This window comes from Mastomys coucha, unplaced genomic scaffold (assembly GCF_008632895.1).
Source record: "Mastomys coucha isolate ucsf_1 unplaced genomic scaffold, UCSF_Mcou_1 pScaffold21, whole genome shotgun sequence".
In the NCBI taxonomy this organism is placed as follows: Eukaryota; Metazoa; Chordata; class Mammalia; order Rodentia; family Muridae; genus Mastomys; species Mastomys coucha.
This window is the reverse complement of record NW_022196904.1, coordinates 107,338,296-107,357,288: the sequence shown is the minus strand read 5'-3', so window position 1 is coordinate 107,357,288 and position 18,993 is coordinate 107,338,296. Positions and strand designations below refer to the sequence as shown.

The following is an 18,993-nucleotide window of genomic DNA, read 5'->3' as shown; positions in this document are numbered from 1 at the left end:
GAGAGAGAGAGAATGTCTATATCAGAATCAATGAAGGGAGTGCAGGGCTATGGTTAGGACTGTAGATGGTGAGTATTTATCCAACACCTACTGTATACCTAAGGCTGTTAGCACTGGAACAGATGTGGCTCATGGTTCTGTGGAGGACCGAGTAAGACAGCGTGCATACAAGGACTTCGCACAGAGCAGATGCTCTGTGGGTGTCACTTTCTCGCTTTTCCAGTTTGTAAGTCGACATGAAAACTTCTCAGGGTTTCTGCTTCCTCAGCCCCCAGCATCAGAGCAAGACATGGCTGCTTCTACAGGAGTTACTCTTAGAGAGGCTTAGACAGCGGTGTCGTTTACCCAGAACACTCAGGAATGCAGGACAGGCAGGAGCTCAGGAGAAAGTGCTGACCACGTAAATATGAGAACCTGCGTTCTGATCCCTAGAACTACATAAAACGGGGTGTGCCCACACACATCAGTAATCTCAACACCAGGGAGAGAGAAACAGGATCCCTTCAGCTTGCTGGCCAGCCAGGGTAGCCAGTCAGTGAGCTCCAGGCTCAATGAACAACCCTGCCTCAAAAAGTAATGTGGAGAGTGACTGAGGAGGGCAGCTAATGTCAACCGCTCACTTTGGCAAGGATGCGTGCTCATGTGCATGAACGCAGGTGAACATAATGCTAACGAACATAAATGAGAAGCAAAGGAGCAGGCTTCCCTTCCAGCTTCATCAATAAGCATTCCACACTGGCCACTGGAGAGAGTTGAGACTTTGTGGCAGGTCCTTTAGGCCAACAGACTTGTGCCTTGTCCACTGACCTGGCAGCCGAAGTATCACCACGTGTCTGCTATGAGATGGCCCTCATCCTGCTTAATGCATTGGAGTCTGCAGGAATCTGTGGGTGCTTCGTGGGTGAGTCCTCTTCCCATCGATTTAAGGCCGCCTTGACCTCTTAGTGGCCTCTGAGTGAGGAGAGGCAGGACACCTAACATGTTCCGGATAACCTGATGCTCAAATGAGAGTGTTGTTACAAGAAGTATTCGTAGCTGGGCCTGGCTTGCAATCCCAGCTAACTTAAGAAGAAGAGGGAAAGTTGAAGGCCTACCTGGAGTACAGAGTGAGTTCACAGCCAGTCTGAGCAACTTAATGAAAGCCTGTTTCAAAATAAAAAGTAAAGAAAACAAAGATCTGGGGGTGTGGCTAAGTGGCAGATTGCTTGTCTAGAGGGCATGAGGTCCTGAGTTCAATCCCCAGGACTAGAAAGGGAGATTTGGGGGAAGGTGTTCCTAAAATCCAATCAAGTCTGTGGGATGTTTAAGAACTTTTCCAAGTTTACTCAGTAAGGCTATACAAGAAACAGGTCAGGGGACTCTTAACTGATATCAGCAGGAACCTGATGGTCCCACAATAGTAATAGCCAACCTTTATAAAGTACACAATGTCTACCTGGGCCTGTCCTGAAAAACTCTAACGTCTCAGTGAACGTCACGATGACCAGATAAAGTACGTGCCACTTTTGTAAAATGCCTAGGACCAGAAGTGTTTCAGATTTTTAAAATTATTTGCATATTCATAATGAGCTATCTTGGGAATAAGACAAAAGTCTAAACATGATGTTCATTTATCTTTTACGATTATTTTCATGTGTACCTTATACATACAGTCAAAAGGGACTTCGATACAACGTGTCCCAACTTTTTGCATAAAACAAGATCTCATGGTGTGACATTCTCTATCATGTCTGCATTCAAGATGTATGAGATCTTGCGAGATTCTGCATGTCTGAATGAGGGATGAACAATCTGCTGTTATCAGCCCATTTTTCAGGGCGGCCCAGGAAGTTCAAATGACCTACTGAAAGGCTAGATAGAGGTCATGTATAGTAAAGGGAAGGGCGGCTGCTGCAATAGGTCGGCCTCCACACGAGGTTCTGTGCTTTGCTGCGACAGAAGCTTGCTGCTTCCCAGCACAGTGGCCCTGAGGCTCCTTCCATGATTGGCTTCCATGTGGAGTTGTGACCAGGGTTCCTGGGCTCTGCCATGATCTCGGGCTTTTCTAGCTTTCATTTCCAGCCACTTGTTGCAACAGGGACAAGAGACAGGACAGAGAGCCAAAGAGGGACAGGCATTGATTGTTGTATGGGGAGATTTTACATCAAGAAAAGGAATATAGAAGGAACACATCTCACTGCAGAGGAGGCTGGGAAATGTAGTCCATCTGTGCAGGCCAGGGAGAATGGCCATCAGACTGTGAGGATCACACAACCTTCTCTGCAGCCAGCAAATAGCACAGCTATTCTGTGCCTCACACAGCTTGCCCTGCTTCCTCTCTGGCCTTTCCTGAGTACTGTTTGCCTCCAAGCTCAGAGGCAGAGTCAATGTTGAGGGTCCCATCACTAAATGCCTAATAGTAGCCTGGGATGCTCTAAGGACCTGTTAATCCAGACATGTGGTCCACAGTAGAAACCAACTTAACCCTCTAGCAGATGTCTGGTGCTATTTTTGGTTGTCAGAGACTAGGAGATGGTACAGGCATCTAGTGTACTGGTAGAGGCCAGAGACACTGCTAAGCACCCAGCGATGTACAGCGGCCTGAAAAGAGGAAGGTTACAGGGTCAATGACAGTGCTGTTGAGCCTGAGACATGCTGGGCTAGAGCTGGGATCTGTCTGGGGTGTGGCCTCTGACCAAAGTCTGGAAGGGTAGATTGGCACAGGGAGGGTGGAGCTCGAGGACTTCTGCCTATCCTGTCTGGGACTTAATTACTCTCCCTGGGGCAGTTTTCCTTAGCTGTCCGGTGTGGAGCAAGGGAGGAAGTCATGCTGCCTGCTCCTCTTTGTGGATTTCAGCAGGTTTTGCTTGCCTTCCATTTTGCCTGTATCCATTCCCTACAAAAATGTGTGCAAACAGAAATGTCCTCCTCTGCAAACAAATCCTGTAGGCCAGCTGTTGCAGCTGGGGCAGGTGGACCGAGGGCCGCAGAGGAGGAAGGGAGGCGTCTTAGGGAGTGAGCAGAGGTTTTACCAGTCAGCTCTCTACTCCTTTACCACTCTTGGCTCATGGGCACATGTCCCTTGCATACAGTGACAGGACCACAGACACCAGGACTGGCGAGAGAGACCAGTTAGTACATTGCTTGCCATGTGGAGTGCTTGCCACACAAGCACAAGGACCTGCCTTGAATCTCCAGGAACCCCAGTGTAGCTGGTCTTAGCTATTTTGTGGGTTTTTCTTTTTCCACTCTTACACACACACACACACACACACACACACACACACACACACACACACTGGTTTCGCACACTGTCACTAGATAGGAGAGAAAGAAGGATAGAAGGAGGAGAGAGAAATAGAGAACTCTGAATCTAATTTTTTTCTTGTTTCTTCTTTGAGCATAACTATTAACAAACCACAACCAACCCCAGCAACAACCACCAACCCCACCTATCAGGGCCCTAGCATTTATACACCCCCTGAAAAGTTCCCAGAATTCCAAATGTCACACAATCACAGAAACTATCTTCAACGGGCAAAACCGTGCCTCTCCTAGAGCATGAAGCAAATCATAGTCAGCTGCTGTGGACAGACCAGAGTAGCCTTGGATCTCTACACCTGGGATTAAAATTAAAAAAAAAATTATAATATCTCTGTATTTTTTAAAGAAACCAAAATTCCAGACTTCTCACTACATACACCCCAGCACTGGGGAGGTGAAGAAAGATGGAGATCTGGGGCTCACCTGGCAAAACCTTAAATATAAGGTGACTGACGAATGACATCTAAGGTCGGCCTCTGGTCTCTACACATACACACATCTGCCCCTACACACTCACCTACATGCATGCACACATACAAATTATACATATGTATGTATACTCATACATGAGCACATAATATGTATTATTCATATAATTTATATTTTTTATTAGGTATTACTATGTATTTCTATAAATACAGTAATTGTCATATTTCTATATTAGTGATATTTACAGAAAATAAAATTTGTATTATTAAAAGGAAAACTATGTGCATACATATATGATAACTATAAGAAGGGAGGACTAGAATAGGAAGTAAGAGTCTCGAATTTCACCTACATAAAGAAGTCATTTTAAACAGTTTATTGTTGTTTTCCTATAGGAATGTACTTGTATATGTGTTTGTGGGTGTGCTCATGTGTATGTGTATGTTTGCATGCTCATGTGTGTCTCATGTGTGTGCTCATGTGTGCATGAGTTTGTGTGTTTTGTGCTCATATTTGTGTGTGTGTGTGTGTGTGTGTGTGTGTGTGCCCTCTCTATGACTCTTGCTAATTTCCAGAATGTATACACTTGACTAGAACTTGCTCTTTCCATTTCCTGTACCTGGGCATCCTGTCTGAGTGTCTATTTTTCTCACTCATAAGTTTCTCTTAGGCGACTAGCATGATAAATGTTATGATAAATTATAATAAATAGGGCATCTAGTTCAACCCCAGCTTTAACCCAAAGCATAAGGTAAGACTCAGCTCCACCTCCCCATCACCCTCACCTTGATCCATGACAAATGCCATTGTGACCTGTGAAGGCTGGGAATAAGGAGCAATTACAGAGGACAAGCAAGAAAGAACAGGGCTTAAGCTGCTTCTTCCCTCTTGATAGTATGAGCCACACTCATGTCTGAAAAGGAGTCTCACACAGAAGGAATAAAGGAATGAATGGTTCAGAAGCCTCAAAGGCATTTAAATTTTTTATTACATTTGTACTCATATATATGTGCCTCAGAGAGAGAGACAGACAGACAGACAGTCAGACAGACACAGAGAGAGAGCGCTCATGGGTAGCATGTGTAGAGATGCTGCTTGGGATCAAGCTTGCAGGATTGGTTTTTTCCTTCAATGGTATGAAATCAAACTCAGGTCATCAAGCTCAGCCACAAGTGCCTTTACCCCACTGAGCCATCTTTTGGGCTCCTCGGAGGAATTTTAACAAAGTGTAACCTTCACTTTTGTCTTAAAGCTACATGGCAGTATCTGTACCACCTTAAAAGGAAAACACTGATAATGGTTTTTATCCTTTGAAGTGAGAGGTTTGTAACAGCCTGGGTCACCGAAAAGAAGCTTAGCCAAAAGGAAGACCAAGGCACCATTCCAAAGGCAGAGATCTGATTTCTCTGGGTATTTTTATGAGGATTCTATTCCCTAGATTAATGTTGCAAGGGTTCATAGGCCAGACAGTGCCAGACAGTGGAACATTGGTATCACCTGTGAAGGATTTTAAGTGTACAGACGCTTGGCTGGGTACACCTGCAACCCCAGCTTTGGGGAAGTGACTGAGACCCTGTCTCCAAAACACAAAAAGAATGCAGATGCTGGGAGCCTGTATTCATCGCATTTCATCCCCAGGACTGAATAGCTGAGATAGAGCATTTTAAAGAAGGAAAGATTTGTTTGGGGCTGACAGCCTCAGGGGTATCAGTCAGAGGTCATTGTCAGGGTTGATTTTAAACCTGTGGCAAAGCAGTACTCTGTGGCAGGACTGGCAGAATTGGGGGGGGGGATAGAGGAGGAAATGTAAGGGAGTCTTTTGTTGATAGTGACCATGAGGGGGTGAGGGGGATGGCTGCGGTGGGGCAGAGGCGGCAGTGTGTGTGGTGTGTGTGTGTGTGTGTGTGTGTGTGTGTGTGTGTGTGTGTGTGCCAGGAAAACCTTTAAGAAGTAGTTCTCTCCTTCCTCTGTGGGCTCCAGTGGGTTCCAGGGATCTTCTGGCAGACTCATGCAGCAGCAAGCCCTTTATCCACTGAGCCATCTTGTTGGCTTCTCCAGTGTAGTCCTCAAGGCCTGCCTTCTGCAATTAGTAATCCTGACAATTAGACTGAAGCAAGAGGATTGTGTGTTGAAGATCAACTTGAGCTGCATAATGCATCAAGTGCTTCTCTCCCCACTCAAAAGGGGGATTTAGACCCCCAATGGCCTACTTATTCCTGCCTCTTAAAAGATCCACCACCTCCAAGTAGCATCACAGGCAACCAAGTTTTAGCTTTTGGAGGCCATTTCAGATCCAGAGTAAAGTGGTGCTAATGCTGTGGTCTGGGGCTCACACTTTGAGAGCAAACTACAGCCCATAGTCTAACTGGGGCCCACTTCTTGTTTTACAAATAAAATTTTATTGGAGCCTAGTCATGTCCTGTTTATGGACAACTACCTATAGTTGCTTTCTCTTTCAACAGCATGGTTGGATCACTTCAGCAGAGAGCTTAAAAATCTTTGCAATCCGGTTGTTCATGGACACAGTGTGTACACTCTGGCCTAAAGCAGCACGTCTGCACACAATCTTCCTGCCATCTGTCCTCTCCTCCCGGGGGAGAAATGACTTATTCTATTGGGAACAAGTGAACTTCCATGAACACATTCCTGGTTGTCTCTTGGGAGAGAGTGTTAAAGGGACCTGCTCATCCTAGACAATGTTCTCCATAAGCCCTTCAGCGAGCGAGCCTCAGGTTAGAGCTGCCGTGTTCACCGAGGTTTACTCCAATAAGGGCAGAGAGCAGGAGCAGCTGCTGTTCAGTCAAGACTGCAAAGCTGTGGTGCACACCTGAGAGAGCAGCTCAGGAGGAGAGAGATTTGGGTTCTCTGTTTCAGAGGCTTCCACTTCTAGCTTTGTGCCAGGGGAGCTTCTTCCTGACAGACAGGAAGCAGAGTTACATGGTAGTCCAGGAAGGCAGCAGGGTTAAATGTAGCTCCACAACATCCCACGTCCCACCGTGGCCCATGCCCTCCAACTAGGCCCTGCCTCCCGCTTTTGCTACATCCTCACATAGCCACCATATTAGGACTCCATCAAAATATGATGATATCAGAACCCTCATGATCATCTCTAGAAATACCTCAGACACACCAGAAGTGTGCTTACAAAGGTCCTAGACACTTCCTGGTCCTGTCAAGTTGGCAACGAAGATCAGACCACAATGGGTCCCTTTATATAGCCTATCAAAGAGCTCAGGCCACTTGCAATTTTTATTTTACACAGAGTCTAATACATTAGACTCACCTGGGGCACATCTGGAAAAATCCTGCAGAAGTGCCCCAGGTCTAATAAATGACAGAATCTCTCTGAAACAATAGGTATCCAAGTGAGGAAGACATAGTTCTTTGTGCCCCTAAAGCATCAGCAGGTGTCTTGTGACTAGCTCTGAAGACTGTTGGTAGAGAATGTTTTTCCCCAAGGCCCTGCTTGCATCTCTGCAACAAATGGGCAGAGACAGTCGTCAGTCCAATGTAGAAATTTTGGAGACTCATGTAAAAACAAAAACATTGCTTTATAGTTACACCTTCAGATGCTTCCAAAAAATGGTGTGATTCACACCCGGATCTGAAAGTGGGGTTTCAGCTCACACGTCATCTTAGCCAACACAGCCTCCACAGACTCCACACAAATGCATAAAGAAGTGGTCCAAAGGGGTTTCCATTTCTTAAGGACAGAAAAGAGATCTAATTGATAAACCATCTGTTCTGGTTAGTTTTAATTATATACTTGATGAAATCTATAATTACCTAGGTAGAGTGTCCCCATAAGGCATTGCCCATGGGCAGGGAGGGGACAGTATTTTGACTTCATTAATTGACATTGGAAGACCCCACCTCACACTGTGGGAGGCACCATTCCCTAAGAAGGAATTTCTGAACCATGTGAGTGGAGAATGTTAACTAAGCACTAGCATGCAGGCACTCATTTCTCTCTGCTCTTGACTGGGTTGCTGCTTCTGGATCCGGCCGTTTTCACTTCCTCTAATGGACTATACCATGGAATTGTGAACTAAAATAAAACCCCTAGGTTGTTCTAAGTTATGATAGGCATATTGGGACACAAGCATCATAAATCAAGGAGCTTCTGTATATCGTGTGTGTTTGTGTGTGTGTGTGTGTGTGTGTGTGTGTGTGTGTGTGTGTGTAGAGAAAGAGAGAGAGAGAGAGAGCCAGACCTCTGCCTTGGCTGTATTTGTCAATCACACCCCACTTAGTTTTTGAGACAGGGTGTTTCACATAACTCAGAGCTTGTAGACTGGATAGGATGGTTCACAGCAAGCCCCAGAGATCCACTTGTCTCCAGCTCCCCACCACTAGGATTTTAGGTATGCACCCATGCCTGGCTCTGGGGATTGAACTCGGGTCCTCAGGATTGTGTGGGGATCATTTTGCTGACTGAGTTATTTCCCCAGCCCTGTCCTGCATTGTACCTCAGTCTTGTCCTCTCCCTATGAGAGGGTCAGGAAGAGGGACCAGGAAAGGAAAGGACAGTGGTGCCTAGCTTTCCGTTTCTGCCTCTGAGCCCTGGATATCCCATCTGCAAGGGGGTAAGGGATATGGACTAGACCTTGCCGGTAGGGCTGTGGATCAAGCGCTCTCCCAGTGCCTGGATGGCAGAGGTCAGGGTCAGCAATGGTTTAACCACCTCAGTGGTTAAAGTGTGACTACCCAGACTGTCCTTATGGCTGTGGGAACGAAAAGGCGGAGGAAAACAGATTTGTCTGAGTAGCTGCTGTGAGTCATGAGCAGAGCCAGGAAAGCTTATAGTCAGGGTGAAATCTCTCAGGCAGTGCTCTCTGCCTCCGCCCAGTGGAACAGCACCTGAGAAGGCACACAAAACCTGCCTACGGATGGATTAGTATGGAAAATGAGGCCAGGAAAGGGGCTAGATAGAACTGGTATATGAAGGAGGGGACTGATGTGTGTGTTCCTACATATGTTTGCTTGAGGGTTTGGAAGCCAGTGGTCAACTCTGGCTGCCATTCCTCAGAAGCTGTCCTCCTTGATTTTCGAGACAACATCTGTCACTGAGACCTGGGGCTTTCAGGTTAGGTTAGGCTGGCTGGCCAGTGAGCCCCAGGGACCTGCCTGCCTACACCTCCCCAGCTCTGGGATTACAAGCACATGTCACTAGAATCAGCTCTTTATAAGGGTTCTGGGATCGAGCCCAAGTCTTCCTGCTTGAGCCACAACTCCAGCCTCCTGAGGTAACTTGCTGTGGAGACAAGCCTGAAGCAGCTTGTTGATTTCAGGGTGCTTGCTTCTGAAAGGATTTTGTGGAAAGTAACAATAATGGGGGGTTACTTCTTTGGGGTATGCAGAACTGATCTGTGCAAGGGTGGGAGGAATCAGATGCATAGACCCCGTCCATGGGTCTATCTGGGGTTAACTCATGTACATCCTGAAATGCAGGCCCTCCTTACTCCCCATGGTCATAAAATAACCTAAGATGAGGTCACAGCTAGCTGACCACATTTTTTTTATAGAAATGGGGAGGCAACTTACTCCAGCACCCAAGAGGTGGGCTCCAGAGTGTTGTATGGATGTGTTAAGGTCCCACACATGGTCAGGGGTGGGCCTATGCTGTGCTGCAGGCCTAAAGTTGCACTGCAGGTCTGGGGACATGGAAGAAAACCCATAATTACCTATGACCCAGCATGCACAAGAGGAAACTGAGCCTGTTCTCCTTGACAAAGCAGAGGACCACCCCCCTTTAATTTGTAATGTTTATCACACCCATATTTGAAGGCATCCAGCTTCCCTTCTAGAATCATCTGCCTTGGCAAAGGGAATTAGCAACCAAAGGAGTTTAGCTCCAGCAGGGAAGAACATATTCATCTTCATAGCAAGTGTCAACATGGGATGCTTCAGCTTACCACAGCTGGTTTGAGTTAGCTAGATTTTGACTGGAGCCCGAAGAGATTCCTCATTATTTCCCTAGACCTCAGTTTTCCCAGATGTGAAATCGGTGAATGGGCACTCTCCCCCAATCATTTTTGTCTTTTTTTCTCTATCCCCCTCTCTCTCATTTAGTCTCTTTCATCTCTTTCCCTCTACCTCTCTGTTTCTTCCCTCCCTCTCTCTGTGTTCCTCTCTGTCTCTCTCCCCATTCTGTGTGTGTCTCTCTGTTTCCTGTTTCTGTCTTCTTCCTTGCCCCCCCCCTGGTGTGTGTGTGTGTGTGTGTGTGTGTGTGTGTTAGTAATACTGAGTGCGGTATTACTAGTTTTCAGTAGGCAGAATGCAGAATGCTGATTAGCATCCTTCATTTCTCAAGATGACTAACTAACTAACCCCTCACATCATAGATTGATTAGTCCCAAATGTCCACAGTTTTGAGACTTGTTCCCTGTTCTGGAAAGAGCTCATCTGAAGGTTCAGTGTGGGGTTAACACATAGCACATGCTCAATAAGCAAGGGCATCATCTTCACTGGCCCTCAGAGCCTGACTGTGGAGCCCAGTAGGCACCCTCTTTTTCTCTGAACCGACTTGCCATGATGATTGGGACTCCAGAAGTCCGCACTTTGGTTGACAACTCTTTAGAGACAAGTTGGATCTGGAATTCCAGAAAGTGGACTCCACAGGACAGGGTGGGCGTGGGGGTCTATGCAGTGCCTGAAGAAGGGAGCCAGACTTCAGTGTGCTGTCCACAGAGGGCGACCGACTGAGCGCAGCTTCAGGATGCTTGAGATCTGTGTAGTTCAGAGGCTTGCTCTGATCCGCTAAGGGATAGGCTAAAGGACTCCACATAAGGAAAAACTCCCTTACTGAACACTTTCTCCTTAGACTTTCGCTGTTTGAAACAAAACTTTTCATGTGCCCTTTGACTCACAGTGGAGCGCTGAGCTTCTTATAGACTGAGAGTCATAATCATAGACAGGAATCATGGCAGAGTGAGTCTCCATCTCTCTACAGAGAGCTGATGTTCTCTTCCCAGAAGCCCTCATTCTGTGCTACCTGTTCGAGTCCTTGTGGCTGCCCAATAGTCACAGTCCACTACATTCATGTATAGTATTTCAGATGGGGAAAAGAGATGACCAATCTTATTAGCTCATTCTCCATTACTATAGCAAAATACCCAAGGCTGGGTATGCACTAAGAAAAGAGATTTGTTTACTACATCGAGAGGCTGAAAGTCAAGATTGAGTAGCCCCAACTTTTTGTCTCTTATTAAAGATCTCAATAAGACATCAAGGGTTGGGGATCCCTTGGCAAGATGGAAAGCCAGGGAAACTGAGAACTCAGGCTTACTCTTCCATAACAACCCACTTTTACAGTACCTACCCAGGGTCCCCTAAGCACTACCTTATTCCTTCTGAAAACAGGACCCCCATAACCTAAACACCTTCCCTGGGCTCTCCCTTTTAAAGGTTCCACCATCTTCTCATGGTCACACTGAGGCCCACAAAACCCATGAAGTATAAACAGGTCCTTGGAGAGGGCCTGAGAATCCCTCCTCATGGTACACACAGAGTTTGTGATATCTGTTTTGACTGCCTATGGTCTGGGTTACACAAGCTTCTGGGAAATTAATTTTGAATGACAAGTAGGAGAGGGTGCATGTGTGTATGTGTGTGTGTGTGTGTGTGTGTGTGTGTATGAGTATGTGTGTATATGTGTGTACATATGTATGTGTGTGTTACAGTAATACATTAATGTCTGCTTTCACATGCATGCTCCATGACAACCAGTAAAGACTATTTGCAGGGAGAAGGAACATAAGGATCTAGTCAGAAGGGATTGCTTTCCTGTACTTGAGTACTGTGAGCATGGTCACTCACTAGCTATTGGATTTGGTTCCTTAAGCCACAGGTGGAGGGGCAGGGATATCTGCCCCACTGTCTCAGACACCATGCTGGCTTCTTTTGTGTTTGCTTGTTTGAGACACTGTACTCACTTTAAACTTCTGATCCTCTTACCTCAGACTCATACAGGCTGAAATTACAGGGATGCCCCAGCAGGCTACATTCTAATCTGTGTTTTGTTTTTGAGACAGGGTCTCACTACGTAGTGGTCTGGTGGCTGGCCTTGAACTCACAGAGATCCATCAGCCTCTGCCTCCTGCATGCTGGGATCAAAGCCATGTGCTACCACACCTGGCCTCTAATCTCAAGTCTCTGTTCTCTGCAGTGACACAGAACTAAGTATTTGTGGTGACATCATCTCTGGACTTTTCTTCCACTGCTTTTACATTCAATGCCATTAGCTTTATTCAACCTCAACTTAATATTTGCATTCAAAATTGTGTATTTTTCCACAGACGGTCAGGGCTGCATAACTTTCCTAAGCAGTTTGCAAGTGCCAGTGCCTGCCAGTTACTTCAGATGGCCATAGAGGCAGCCTTCCCATCCACCAGGGCTGAATCACCAGGAGAGCTCCCGCCTCTCCAGGGCCTAATAATTCACCAGCCAAGTTACTTTGCAAGTTGGGCTGGGAAGCGTAGGCTATGATGCTTCCGTTTCCTTTCCTTCCCTTCTGGCGATTTCGATGTGGATCCTCTAATAACGGCTGTTTTTGCTTTCTTCCAACATAATATGTGCTTGTTACATGAAGTTACTCTTATAGACTTATATAACACAAAAAGTAGGATTTCCCTCCAGAGAAAGGCTCTCTTGACAGTAAGGTGAACTGTGTGTCTTGGAGATGCCCCCCTCCTTTTGAATATGAGGCTCTGTCTCATTTCCAGCAGTCATATATATAGATCCCATTATATTACATCAGAGGTTAATTAGTGCTCTCCACTCTTGGTATTGGCATCCACAAAGCATATTCTAAGTAGATGACACTATTACTTAGGGTGCAAATGAGCTACTAAGGAAGCATAATGGGACCCCCAGGGGATGTTAGGTAATCAGGCACCACTCTCAGGATTGGGATTCTTCTCATAGAGGAGAGACCCAGAGAGTTTCTGCACTTCTCCTCCATACACCATCAAGAGTGAAGCAAGAAGGTGCCATCTTCGCAGAGACTAAGCCCTCCTTACCAGACTCCAAATGTGTTACCCCTCAGTCTTGGACTTCCCAGACTCTAGAATTATAAGAAACAAGTTTCTGGTGTTTGCAAGCTGCCTAATTTCTAGCAGTTTCCCATAGCTGCCTGAACAGACCTAACCAGACAAATAGGGCAAAGACTAAGAGAGACTCAGTCCCGGCATCCAACCATCCTCCACCAATGGAGTCAAGAGGACAGTAATATTTCCGAAGTGGTGAGTGGCAACATGCTCAAAGTTCTAGCAACTGGGAAAGCTGTCTCCAGCCTTGACATCTGGGATATTCAGTGGATTTGGCCGCATAGGCAAGGGCAAGCCCCTGAGTAGCTAATCACCAGTCTCCAGGCCCCTCTGAAGTCAAGCTGATATTGAGTATCCCAAGTCACCCACCATCAATCACACTGTTTATACAGACAAATTGGCATGATCAGGTATACAGCCATGGTGCCCAAAGTAGGACGAGCTCCACAGAAGCCAGGAGTAGCTTCTAGGGTGGTTAGGGGGGAGGGGGAGCGCGGCAGGCAGGATGCTGGTAGGTCAACAGATTCTTCATGAGAAAAGTCTCATTTCCACAGTTTTCTGTTCTTGCATGCAGTGTCCTAACATGTCAGTTGGCTTTTTTTTTTCTAGGAAGGATTGGATAGTGAATATTTGAAGGCTCATAGGATAGATAATGTCTCTTGAACACATTTTGTGGCTTACATATTCACCATCACACATGCCACCAAATCCAGGTGTTGATCCTATCAGGGTGTGGTCTTGTGGGGACATGGTTAAGTCATGGGTATCGAGAACTCACATTTGGGATTTGTGGCTTGATAAAAAAGGCCTCAGAGAGCTGACTTATCCCTCCCAGTGTGTGAGTACACAGTAAGAAGATGCCATCGGGCTGGTGAGATGGCTCAGCGGGGAAGAGCACCGACTGCTCTTCGGAAGGTCATGAGTTCAAATCCCAGCAACCACATGGTGGCTCACAACCACCCGTAATGAGATCTGATGCCCTCTTCTGGAGCGTCTGAAGACAGCTACAGTGTACTTACATATAATAAATAAATAAAAAAAAAAAAGAAGAAGAAGATGCCATCTCTACTGGCACAAGCCTTTAGTCCCAGCACTTGGGAGGCAGAGGCAGGCAGATCTCTATGAGTTTAAGGCCAGCCTCGTCTACAAAGCGAGTTCCAGGACAGCTAGGAAAACCCTGTCTTGAAAAACAAAAAAGCCAACTGAAAGACTATGCTATGCTTCGATCTCGTCCTGCCCCATTTTCAGAACCACGAAAAATAGATTTCTGTTGTTTATAAGCCCCCTGGGTTATGGCTCTTTTCCATAGCAACCCAAACAAACTAAGATCTCAACCCTGTCTTGCAGAGCAAAGTCATCATTATGTAAGCAAATGGGGTTGGCTGTGTGTCAACAAAACTTTATTTATAAAAATAGATGGAGGGGTGTACTTGTCTTGGAAGCTTTACGGATTTTTTTGTTTTGTTTTGTTTTGTTTTTTGTTTGTTTGTTTGTTTTTCAAGACAGGGTTTCTCTGTGTAGCCCTGGCTGTCCTGGAACTCACTCTGTCGACCAGGCTTGCCTCGAACTCAGAAACCCACCTGCCTCTGCCTCCCAAGTGCTAAGATTAAAGGCATGTGCCACCACGCCCGGCTGGAAGATTTATGTTGTCAATTCCTACTGTATCCTTGTATGTCCTTACCTGTATCTGGTTTTGTAGGTGGTGCTGTGGGACACACTCTTAGAGCAGATTGCTGGGGTACAAGCTGCTTTTTATTTTGAACCAACTCTAAAAGTTGAACCAACTCAGTCTTCAATTGCATGAGTGTTGAAATTTTCCCTTGCTTCTCTCTGTCTTTCTCTTTCTCTCTGTTTCTCTGCCTGTTTCTTTGTCTCTGTCTCTCCTTTTTCTCTCTGTCTCCTGTGTCTGTCTCTCTCTGTATTGTATGTGTGTGTGTGTGCACATATTCATTTGTATGTGTGTGTACATATGCATGGTAAGGCCAAAAGTCAAGGCTGGGTGTCTTCCTCAATCTCTCTTCACCTTATTTTTTGAGATAGGATTTCTCTCTGATCCTGGAGCTACCCAGTTTGGTTAAGCTGGGACCAGGGAACAACCAGGAACTATTTGTGTAGATGCTGTGGACCTAAACTCTGGTCCTTATGCTTATACAGATAAACAATTAATTGAGCCTTCTCCTCAACTCAAGATTTCCTTCCTTAAAACTTCTTTCTCCAGGATACAGGACCTATGCTCAATTGAGGGATGCTTCTGTGTGTGGTCACTTTTTCCTTTGGAGTTCCTGCAGTGGGGACTCAGTCTATAGCTTAGTTTGTCTTGGCACAAGATTTCTCCTGCCTCAACCTCTTACATGCTGGGACTGTAGGCATGAGCCTTGATAGCCTGTCATGTCTGGTAAGATCAAGCCTCATATGTTCCTTACTAAACATGGTTCCAAAAGGGCTTGACTGTTATGTACACAATTTTTTTTCATCTACACAATTTTTTTTTTTTTTTTTTTTTTTTGGTGCATCGCCTTGACAATTTTCTTACTAAGCCAAGATTCCACTGTGACTGTTACCTTCCGTTCATAAATGACCTTCATGTAATGAGGTCTGTCTGTGGACCCCAAGCTCATTGCCAGCTGTATAAAAAGTATACATGTTCCAACTCCCCCCACCCCCGCCCCCAGAGCTGACAAGCACCAGACACCCTGGAGCAAGCATTGTGTTTCTCCTGCCCCGTTTCAATAGGTATTTTGGCTTTCAGATGTTGGATGGCCTTCTAGATTTTGTGTTTACACTTTCTCTCTCCCAACCCCCATTGCTTATCACTTGGAATTCTCTATGTGAACCCCACAAGGGAGAATAGAGGCTCACCCCTAGCACACAAGCTCTGTTTGCAGCTCTAGATTTGAGCTGGTTTGTTTGATAATCAGTACCCCTCCCGGGAGCTAGCCTGCCGTTGCTTGGCTCCTGCTGGGCGAATCTGTGATATTTCCCATTCTTTAGCCTTTCATTTATAGCACAGGCACAGCCTGCTTCCCCATTAGTGAAACAGCACACTTAAACTATCTTCACACAGATAAAGAATGAGGCTGAACTTGGCCAGGAGGATAAATCAGCCCAACCATCTCATTTGGTTCCAAAGACACTAACTAATTAAGCTTGCATTGGAATTAACAGAGAATCCTTCTGAGAGACAGATGTGACAAGGCGTGAAAGAAACTGCCTTCACTGTGAGAAAAAGAGGAAGTGGTTTTTTTTTTTTTTTTTTTTTTTTTTTTTTTTTTTTTTTAGTAAGGTCAATGGACAGAAATTTAGGATCAAAACAATAATACATCATTTGCCACTGTGTGCTAGGAGCCCTACACACATCATTTCATCTCCATTATGTATTAACTTTCAAGACAAAGTGAGAATAGTCTCGACTAAATGAGGAAAGAGAGGCATAAGAGAGTTTACCTTATGTCATAGGTACTTTTCCTGTTTGTTGTGATAAGATGCTCTGACAAAAGCAACCTAAAAAAAAAATGGAGAAAGAATTCATTTTGACTGACAGTTCCAGTACAGTCCATCATGTTAGGAAGTCAAGGCAGAAGGAGTTTGAGGGAGCTGTTTACATTGGGTGCTGGTCAAGAAACAGTAAGCAATATGTTCAGCAAATTTTCTCCTTTTCCGTATAATTCAAGACCTAAGCCTTGGGAATGATGCCACCCACAGTGGGCAGGTCTTCCCACTTCCCACTAATCTAAACAAGATAATCATCCACAGGCATGTTCAGGAGCCAGTCTCTCGAGGTGATCCTAGATTCTTCAGAGTTGACAGCTGAGATACATCAACACCCTTGCTTGCTTCAGAGACCCAAGTTTCACCTCAGAATGTCTCTCCTCTTAGTTCAACCCTAGTTACTCTCATTTGTGTTAGATTGACTGCCTACAAGATTATTGGCCATGTCAAGAGACATTTGGGGTTGTCACTTCTTGAGGACTGCTGCTACTGGCATCTAGTAGGTAAATGACAGAAATGCTGCTAATCACATCACCAGACAAGTATCCATAGCAGAGTATGTTTCAGACCATGATATCAACAATACCACTGTTGATATACTCTTGTTTGACCTGGAGATTATGGGTCAGTGGGTAAGAGTGCTTGCTATGCAAGCATGAGGATTTGAAAAGCTGAGCATTTGCTGAGTGAGCATGCCTGCAACGCAGGATCTTTGGGGATACAGAGACAGGAAGATCACTGAGCTTGCTGGTCATCAGTCTGAGAGACCCTCCATAAGGAAACAGGGGGCAGTATGACAGAGCAGGACACGACGTCCTCTTCTGGTCTCTGCAAGTGCACACAAAGGCACATGTGTGTGCACTTAGAACACACACAAAAAGCCTTGGTGTGTCCACTTAGCTGGACTATAGTGACAGCTTGCTATCTCACCGGAACTGTCCATTCACAAGAGCTCTGTAGGCAATGTGTAAGTCAGTGAGGTGTAACCTTATAGTTGCATATTGTGGGTGGCACACTTCAAAGATGAAACATTCAATGCAAAAGTTGGTAAATGGGAAAGGCTGACTTGTTAAGGGACAACAGTGCTTAGGAGCCTCAGCTGTGCTTAGGAGACTGTCCCCATAAGAAAAAGCAATGTCCCCAAAGCAACAACCCCATGTTTGCCGCTGAGCGGTGTGTGAACTAATGACCTCTGTCTTGAACCTGCCTCCCATCCCATTTCCCCTGCTCCTCACTTCTTCCCTGCCTGCCCTCACCCCTCTGACTCTCTAGTGTTCGGTCACAACATGAAAAGCAGCAATGACTTCATCGGGAGGATCGTCATCGGCCAGTATTCCTCTGGTCCCTCGGAATCCAACCACTGGCGGCGGATGCTCAACACTCACCGCACCGCAGTGGAACAGTGGCATAGCCTGAGGTCCCGGGCTGAATGTGACCGAGTGTCTCCTGCCTCCCTGGAGGTGACCTGATCACCATAAGAAAGGCAACCTTCATTTGTTAAAAAAAAGAGGGGAAAAATGTGTCACATAAATATTCAACCCACACCTACGTATACTTTCACATTGTGCACGTGCATACACAACGCCCTCTCAGTACTGAGAGTGAGCTGACAGTTGGTCATGAAATAGCCACCCTCATTGAGGGAAACTTGTGAAGTTTCCAGAAACTCCATTCATGCATAAATCACAAGCCAGGTAGGCTCTGCTGTGGGACTTATTAGCAGTGCCTATTCTTGTTCACACCCAATGTCCCAGGCCAGAGAAAGGAGGCCCTCCTAGAAGGAGCCTGACTCAGTTTACCAAGAGTTCAGCTGATACGTGATGGGGAGCTGTTTCCCTACTTCAAAACCACATCTTCCAGGAAACTTCTGAGCAGGCCACTGTTTCCTGGGGTCTCCACTCATGGTCCCTTTCTCCAGTGGTGTAAGTATCTTTATTTTCTCCTTAGCAAATATGATAAATAGATTAGACTCTTTGGAGAGACCAAAGGGCGACAGAAGACAGTAAGCCCATGTCACAAACCCAGGCTCACCTGCTTTGTCCTTGTGTTAGCTTATTTCTGGGACTCCCTGTGGGTGAGTGTGCATATGTTAGTGTGAGTGTGCCCTCACGGGTGAGTACATGTGTGCCTACTCATCCCGTTAGACAGCAAGGTGGCGGCCAGGGCCTCTATCCACGAAGCTCCCTTACCTCTGCCTTTTATCCAATGCAAGTTTACCCCATGTCCTCTCATGCATCAGAGACCCCAACTAAGGTAGCAATAGTTCACACGTGTCCATCAATAGGGTTATGATAGAGCAAAGGTAACATGTCTGACTAAATCGTGGTGGTTATGACCCATCAAAGGTCTGGCATGGGAATGAAAATGGTGCCACATCCCTCCACCATGACCTCTCCCCTTAACCAGATTCCAGTGACCCTTCTGTGTTCGTGTGTGCACCACAGTCATGTCTCATGTGCTAAGGCTTTAGTGTAGTTAGAATAGTTCTTTCCTTGAGGGATGCTTCTGTATCTTTCTCCACAGCGTATTGTCCTCTGTGATGGGGAGTTACCCCTTGTTGAAATAAAAGATTATTTATTTGCGACAGGCATTGGAGTTATCTGTTTTGTTCATAACAGAAGATGGGAAGGTGTTTGGCTGCTGGCATGCATAATGAGGCAATCCAGCCATGGTGGCACATGCCTTTAATCCCAGCACTTGGGAGGCAGAGGCAGGCGGATTTCTG

The 18,993-nt window shown here is 45.9% G+C and overlaps 1 protein-coding gene across 6 annotated transcripts in view; it reads left to right on the top strand.

Annotated features, from left to right (window-relative positions):
- The window catches only part of Syt17 (synaptotagmin 17), a 66,504-nt gene extending 47,646 nt beyond the window's left edge, over positions 1–18,858 (top strand). For all 6 annotated transcript variants that reach the window (XM_031388040.1, XM_031388039.1, XM_031388034.1 and 3 more), the window contains one exon: positions 17,541–18,858. In XM_031388040.1, coding sequence (XP_031243900.1) covers positions 17,541–17,737 — 197 coding nt within the window. In that variant the 3' untranslated portion in view covers positions 17,738–18,858. The remainder of the gene's footprint in view (positions 1–17,540) is intronic.
- Positions 18,859–18,993: the final 135 nt, after the last annotated feature.